This window comes from Aplysia californica, unplaced genomic scaffold, assembly GCF_000002075.1.
Source record: "Aplysia californica isolate F4 #8 unplaced genomic scaffold, AplCal3.0 scaffold00599, whole genome shotgun sequence".
Taxonomy (NCBI): Eukaryota; Metazoa; Mollusca; class Gastropoda; order Aplysiida; family Aplysiidae; genus Aplysia; species Aplysia californica.
In genome coordinates this window covers 183,634-191,277 of record NW_004797869.1, presented here as the reverse complement: position 1 = coordinate 191,277, position 7,644 = coordinate 183,634, and the positions used below count along the sequence as shown (strand labels likewise).

Here is a 7,644-nt window from a genome sequence, read left to right as displayed (position 1 = left end):
TGTGTGTGTGTGTTTGTGTGTGTGTGTATGTATGGGTGTAAATATGAGTGTGTGTGTAGGTGTGTATGTCTGTGTCTGTGTCTGTATATATATATATGCTTTTTCAAAAGTTCTTGAGCGCTGTATTTAGCCTGTCCCTGCTTGATACTTTTTATTTAGTGAGCGGCCGACTCACGTTTCTCTCAGTACAGTGCATTAGATTGGTTTTCATTTCATGTAAATCTCAACAATCAAAGGTGACTAATCTTGAGGTAAAATGGTACTCGTCCATTATTGATTTGTACCTGAAATAGCACACAGGTATGCAGTTAGACAGCGATCACTGGTGGTTATAGAGTTCTACTGGTGTGCTTTTCTATCAATTGTCGTTAAAAAAAATTCTTATTGCATATCGTTTTCTTTTCTTGGTCTCTAACTGATTCTTCAGTGGGGATGCTTTATAACCGAGAATCTCTGTCTGTCGTCTGGTACCAAAGATCGTACATAACAAGATACTTCACTCCCCTCTTTGAGCCAATTAAAAAAGTGACCTCAAAATCCCGTGGCGCCGACTTTGCGAACAGAGTTATCCTACTTGTGTGAAAAACAATAAAAGCGAAACTAACAAGCTGTGCTATTCCTATTCTTCTTCTTGAGAAACGAAGGAGAGCTTCAAATCAAGGACTGCAGCGCTATCTGAAGCAATGCGCGGACTTCCGCAGATACTTTTTTGGTCGAGTGAACTATCTTGTACGATCTTTGCTAGTACGTCGTATTTCTCTCAGCCCGTAAGGCCCTGACAGGGAGGATCGAAGCAGTCCGCCTCTTGAAAGATCTAAATAGTGGGGGTGTAAAACACAATTTACATATTCTGAAAAAACTCCATGTGTACTCATCAGATTTATGACGGGAACAAAGTCCTTATTTCTCAACATTCCATGCTCCGACTTTAACGATGTGGATAAATGACAATAGGTTTCAACCTCTCACCTGTGACCTAATCACTGGCATTTCTCGATTTCTTTGACCCCTTCCCCTTATCCCATTGTCACCCACTGACTCTTCCCCCTTGACATAGAGTTTTTTAGATCTCAGAAAGCCAAACCCTTAACCCATCACCATCCCAAGCCCATCCTCTGACCACTCAAAAAAATATATCTTTAATAAGCCCCCTCCCCCGAAAAAGCATCCACCCAACCTTCAACTCATCTCCCACAATTCTTCCTTGGCCAATTCCCCAACCCCCACAACCCATCCCTATCCCCAGTCTCAATAAACTGAAGAAATAACCCTCGACCCCCTCCCCCCTTCCTTCCCTCCTCCTCCCCCTACACACTCCCCATCCCCCACGACCTGACCCCAAGACCAAAGCTCAACGTCTGAGGCTAACGGTAAAAGCGCCACACCAGTCCACCAGTTATTTGACCGCGTGGCGATAGAGCCGTTTCCTGTTCAAATAGAGCGCATGCGCGTGGAGTTCATTATTGCTCGCAGGATTCCTGTGGTCACCACCTATAGGCGAGGACTATCAATCTTCCCGGATTTCAAGGGGGTTAGAGAGACATTTCTAGAAGTGAACGTGGCTGTCCCAAGCCTTTATGAGGCCACGGGTTAATGCCGTTTTAATGTTCCTCGCGTCAGTGAGTACTCCTGAGGGGTAGATTTCCTTTTATTGGTCTGTTTTTGTGGCGAATAAAAGCCACTGGTGGAGAATCACATCTGACCTGCGATATGGTGTAGTTGGTAGGGAACTTGGTCAGCAGTGGAGTGTTTGAGGTTTGATTATTGTGATTGTAAACATTAAAATCTTATGCCCCCATTATCTCACTTCAGGTCGTTTAGAAAGCGACTTCTTATAACGTGCCAGTCAGACTTGCTAAAGCTTAGGAGTCGATGTTATAAAATTAAATGATTAATTATACAAGAGGTTTTATATGAGTGAAAGCCTGTTAAAGTGAACTGCTCACGACACCATTTGACACTAATAATTTTGTCTCATTTTGCTTACGTCCTCAGGGTCAGTGTCGGTTGATCACATGTTCGTCTGGCAGAAACTTGATGCTAGACTCGAATGGCGAGGTCCAGACGTGCATACCCCAGAAAACGACTTCCGACATTTCGGCTGACAGCTATATTTACGTCTTAACGATGGCATGGTATGTCCACACCAACGTCTCGCGGGCAGACAGAGGTTCACATCAATATGATGCAGATCATAAAGACATGAAAAGTGAAACTGAGTCTTTTAGAAAGCAAAGCAAACTCGGACGCAGAATTCTTCATTCTAATAAGAAAGACAGGTCTCGTAAGAAATACTCTAGAGTGAGGAAATTCCCACCTACAAGTACTGGATTGCAGACACAAGATGGCCCTATTCGTGGTCAGAAATATGATGATAGCAACAACAGCGGAACGTTTCTTCATGGCTCTGCTGGAGGACAGTCGCCAGGAATCGGGTCCTCGGTACGAGAACACATAGGGAACTCGCTAGAAGAAATTGGGAGGCTTGAGTATTTGTTTCAGATTTATCCAGCCGAGGTGCAACAGAACTTATCATCGACAGTGCTGAGGCCAGTAGCAATGTCTTTATTATACATCGCTGTTAACAGAAACGAATCCGTTTCACACGTGGAGTCGCTACTGCTACGAAAATTTACAGGATATCGTCAACTGAGACTTCAGAGTCAAAACATTTCATCGATTCTTGTTCTGGCAAAGCATAGAAATGAATCGTTAAGATCTGACGTAGAATCGTATTTTCCCTTAAACAAATTATCTGGAAAATGCTGTGCCGTATCCACAAATATATTCACAAACTACACGAAAGAGTTCCGAAGGTTCTCTTGCTCAGACCCAAACGAAACGGTAACATTTTTCGACAGTGTTACTTCGTGTCCACATGTAACCTTCGATATTTCTGAATTCAATACCACGAAGAGACACAGTCTAATCCACACAAGGTCAAGACTTCGGCTCAAACGGCATCGGTACCTCTATCAGGGCAAAAACGAAATCTCCGTGTGCATAAAAGACCTTAACGAAGCGTATCAAAAGCGACGTACAAAGCGTCGAGAGATACCGCTTCAACTCCTTGTTGAGCATGTCCTCACTCTCAGTGCCTTTCCTTTGTCTATGGCGTGCCTACTGCTAACATTTGTAACGTACTGCGTCTTTCCAGTACTCCGTTCGGTTCCAGGCAAGAACAACATGGTCCTGATCGCGTTACTGTTTCTGGCCCAAGCCTTGTTGCTAACGACGCCGTTACCTAGGAAACGATCCACTCTGTGCAGCGTCCTGGGCATGGCTCTCCACACTTCGTGGCTGGCAGCCTTTACATGGATGTCTGTCTGCTCCTTCCACATGTTTCACGTGTTTGTGGTCAGACGAGCCTCCCCCCGCCCCCAACTCTCCCGGAACTGGTTTCTCTTCCGCTACGTCATCATCTCTTCCGTGGCAGTGACCTCATGCGTTGGTTTGGTCATTATTACAGAACTCTACGCCTCAAACGGAAGATCTTTTGGCTACGGAGAGCGTGTGTGTTATCTTAACTCTTTCTTCTTAGTCGGGGTAGCGTTCCTTTTACCGCTTTCGCTAATCCTCGTTATTAACTTAACCCTATTTGCTATGACAGTCTTCACTATTTCTCGCATTGAGGACGTGAAAAGAGAAGCAGGGCAAGAAAGGAGGAATATTCACGTCTATGCCCGCCTCTCGTCTCTCACCGGCCTCTGCTGGCTGCTGGCTCTCCTAGCAGAAATTCCTGGACTGCAAGTTCTGCGGTGCGTTTCGGTGCTCGTAAATGGAAGCCAAGGAGTTGTGATTTTCTTATCTTACGCTTGCAATCGTCGAGTCATTAGGATGTGGAAGCATTTGTTGAAGAACAGAAAAGGAGGGCTCAGTAGACAGTTCACAGACACCAGTCGACAGGGAACGATGAGCACAAGTGTGTAAAAGTAACTTTTATCTCAAGCTATCTTTCAAGCTTTCATAAATGGGGCATGAGCTCATTTAGTATCACCCTGGACTGTGGTACCAATAACCCTTATTCGATTCGTAACGCTGCTGCGATGATGTTTTATTGAACTGTGGACACCTGGAATGCTTGCAAGGCACCCCACCTGATTGGCTCGGTTCTATCGGAGACAGATTTTTATATTTAGAGGTCCTATCTTATATGACCTTACAGTGTTGAAAGTGGCAGTAAACTCTTTCAGTTACCAGTTAGCACATAATTTCACGTGCATCTTAAGTCCTTTAGGGGTATTTTGATATCTCTTAACTACATTTTCAGCGTCATTCTATAAACATTTTTGTCATTTATTTTTTATTAAAATTGTTTTTGAGAAAACAGAAGAAATTGAGAGCGTGTAGGGCAATCGTTATTTTTCAATGGAAAACTAGTAAGGAAATAACGAAATTGAATGAAACCTACATTATAAGATAACCCTTAATGTCCTTTTTTTAAATACCAGCTTTATTTGGAAACTACCAAAACAGGTTTGAGCGATTGTGAAATGAGGCAGACAATATTACATAGACATTGTAAGAACCCCGCCGAGATAAGCAACTGTCTACAATTCGGACAAGCTTTGCCTTCAGCACTCTGTCCCGCACCCCTATAAAAGTTGTAGTAGTACAGCATTCCTCCGAATATCACATATCACATTGGTTACGTTCCAGAACATTTCATGTTAGAGGGAAAATCTGCAAAGTAGAAACATGTCTTTAAGGCAGTAGACGGCAAAGTCACCAGAAAAATAATTATACTGGTCGGGTGAAGAACTGTCAGTAAAAAATGTGATCAATCCTAAAGGGATATTGTTCGAAGAACCCATTTTCAAAGTTTGTCTTGCATGAAATTCGACATACTAGGATAAATCATTCATATCTGAACGAATTGTTGAAAATTCTAGACCAAAACATGATGGACCCTGTTCGTAATAGCAAAAGCTGAATATGTGCATGGACATATTTTTACATTTTCTTTCAAGATTAGAAAGCAAGAACAGACAGATGTAGAAATTCTACGTAACGACTGCAGTGAGGTTACTGAACGCACAGTGCTACAAATGAAAGAGAGAGAGAGAGAGAGAGAGAGAGAGAGAGAGAGAGAGAGAGAAAGAGAGTGAGAGAGAGAGAGAGAGAGAGAGAGAGAGAGAGAGAGAGAGAGAGAGAGAGACAGAGACAGAGTGAGAAAGAGAGTGAAGGAGAGGATGTTTTCGGAACTGGGTTGTTTCAGCATTTAAAGAATGTATTTATTAATGTCCTCTCTTGTTGTGTGTTTGCATGAATGCACCTAACCTTTGTAACATATAGTGCCATTGAAAACGACGAAGACAAATTTCTCCCTGTAAGATGAATAAAGATTGTCATCGTCAAGACTGAGATTTATGCTCTATGAAGGACATTGTATTTTGAAAAGTTTTAAACTTATCCCTATAATAAATTTCATAGAATAATGTTTACACAAATGCTTCTATCACCCCAGAGGCTTTTGCCTAAAAAAAAAAGATAACATGTTTAGAAAAAACAAGGTGGGCCCCCTTTCGATGAAAGGAATGATCGGTGCATTAACATCAACTGAAAGTCATTGGCCCACTACTACTATATTTACACTCTACTTAACTGGAATGGAGCAATAAATCCTGAGAGATGCAAAAAATTAGTGGTTTTGGAAATGGATGCAGATCAACTTTGCCATTGCTACAGCACATACTTTGTGTTTCATATGGAAATCTTATGGCAAGGTAGTGTGTACACTGTGTCGTCAGTTCCCCAATGTAGCACTCGTACTGAAATGAATTGACACTGTAGAGGAATGCTTTTGGGAGATTTAGATCTAGAGAGTCCCCATCATTTTGTTGTCGATCTAGACCACCTCGACCTTTGCGAGCGCGAGGGGTTCTTCTAACTGCAGAACGTCGTTTTCTTCTCGGATTGATCAGGCGCTATCTAGATCTAGATCTAGATTCTAATCCAAGACCTGTTGATCTTGTTCCCAGTAGCAAGAAAAAGAATTTGACAAAGGAGTCCAGAAAAAGTGATGATGGGAATCGAACAAAAGGATCACACTCGAATTTAGCGCCAAGTAAAACAAAAAAAAAGAAAACATGAGGCTAGATGTATACGGGTTGCACTCTTAAAATAGTGCTCAGTATTGCGCGACAATGTGCGATAGTATAGAACGGAAGTACGACTTGAAATAAACAAACCTGGCGGATTTTCTAAAATTACAGAGACAGAAGCCTATCAAAGTGATCGGTGAAATAAAGAAATTTAGCTTTTTGCAGCAAAACTGTCTCAAAACTGAAAAAACAAAGGGCGTCATGATCTGGAGAATATTTTAATGAATCTTTTGGCGAAAACTGCATGTCGATCGATGCAGCCATTAAAACGCCTTCTGAATAGCAACATTCGGCCACCACAAATAGATAATAGAAAAATTACAACACACCAGATGTATTGCTTTTCGACAGTTGAATAATAGAACAGAAAATTGTCCTCATTCCAAAACTACGATAAGTTAGCAAAACTATGTCTTGTCAGGGCAAAGTCGAGAATATTTTGACAGCATGTTCAAAACATAAGAAAAATTAATTTTACGGAACACAGGCTCAAATCGTAACAACTTTGGTCTTAAATAGAAGAGTTTTTTTTTCAAAAGCCTTGACAGCTGTGATAAAAGACCCGACTCTCGGAAATTGAAGTTTTTCAATTTTAGAAAAGAGTTTTAGTTATAGATCTAGCAAAGTCGGCACAATAATCAACGTATTTCTACCCCTCCCTTTCCCCCCGCCTCCACAGGTAGAGATCAGATCTTGCAGGTTACAGCTTTTTTCGGCCCCATGGATACACTCCGGGAGACAGAAGCAGGAACTCGATAATCTTACTTCCCCACTTTTGAATAAAAATCAAACTAAGGGCTTTCACGTGAGGCTGGGAAAAGACTATCAGTCCCACCGATAAAATGTGCCCAGATGGTAGAAGCAGAAACTCGATAAATTAATGTAACTATTCTTGATTCAAACTAACGTCCTATGTAGGAAACGGCGAGAGGATTAACAAACCATTTTATCACAGACACCGGAAGGACATAACGCTATGCATTGGCAAAAAAATAAACCTTGTGAACCTGCTTAAGTACATGTATTACTATGTCAGACTAATTTCTTAGCTGGGACAAATGAAATCACCATGCTTTGAGTTACCGTCTATATCCAGTGGCAAGTAGACCTACGTAAGAAAGAGAGAGAGAGAGAGAGAATGAGAGAGAGAGAGAGAGAGAGAGAGAGAGAGAGAGAGAGAGAGAGAGAGAGAGAGAGAGAGGCATGCGAAAATGTTCACGTCTTGCTCCTTTCTTCAGGGTGCCACCATCTCTTCAATGACATTCTTAAACATGGCAGATAATAATAAATTAAATTACATATTAAAACATGTATGGTGTTGCTTCATTTGTTATATGTCAAAGTACTAATTTGCCCAGACGTTCTGCCCTCTAACACAAATAATACTACTTATAATTTTGAAGGTACAGTAGGCTCATATATTTGTGTAGGTACACGTGTGTGTATATTTGTGTGAGTGTATGTGTGTATGCGTGTGTGTGTGTGAGTGTGTGAGTGTGTGTTTGTGTGTGTGTGTGAGTGTGTGTGTGTGTGTGTGTGT

At 41.7% G+C, this 7,644-nt stretch overlaps 2 protein-coding genes across 3 annotated transcripts in view; one reads left to right on the top strand and one right to left on the bottom strand.

Moving 5' to 3' along the window:
* The window catches only part of LOC101850279, a gene marked incomplete in the record, with an annotated part of 15,813 nt that extends 10,789 nt beyond the window's left edge, over positions 1 to 5,024 (top strand). The window contains 1 exon segment of the mRNA XM_035972169.1: positions 1,994 to 5,024. Coding sequence (XP_035828062.1) covers positions 1,994 to 3,930 — 1,937 coding nt within the window.
* LOC101849319 overlaps positions 1 to 7,644 on the bottom strand; it is a 64,366-nt gene that overhangs the window by 34,407 nt on the left and 22,315 nt on the right. The gene's annotated exons all lie outside the window — the stretch shown is intronic.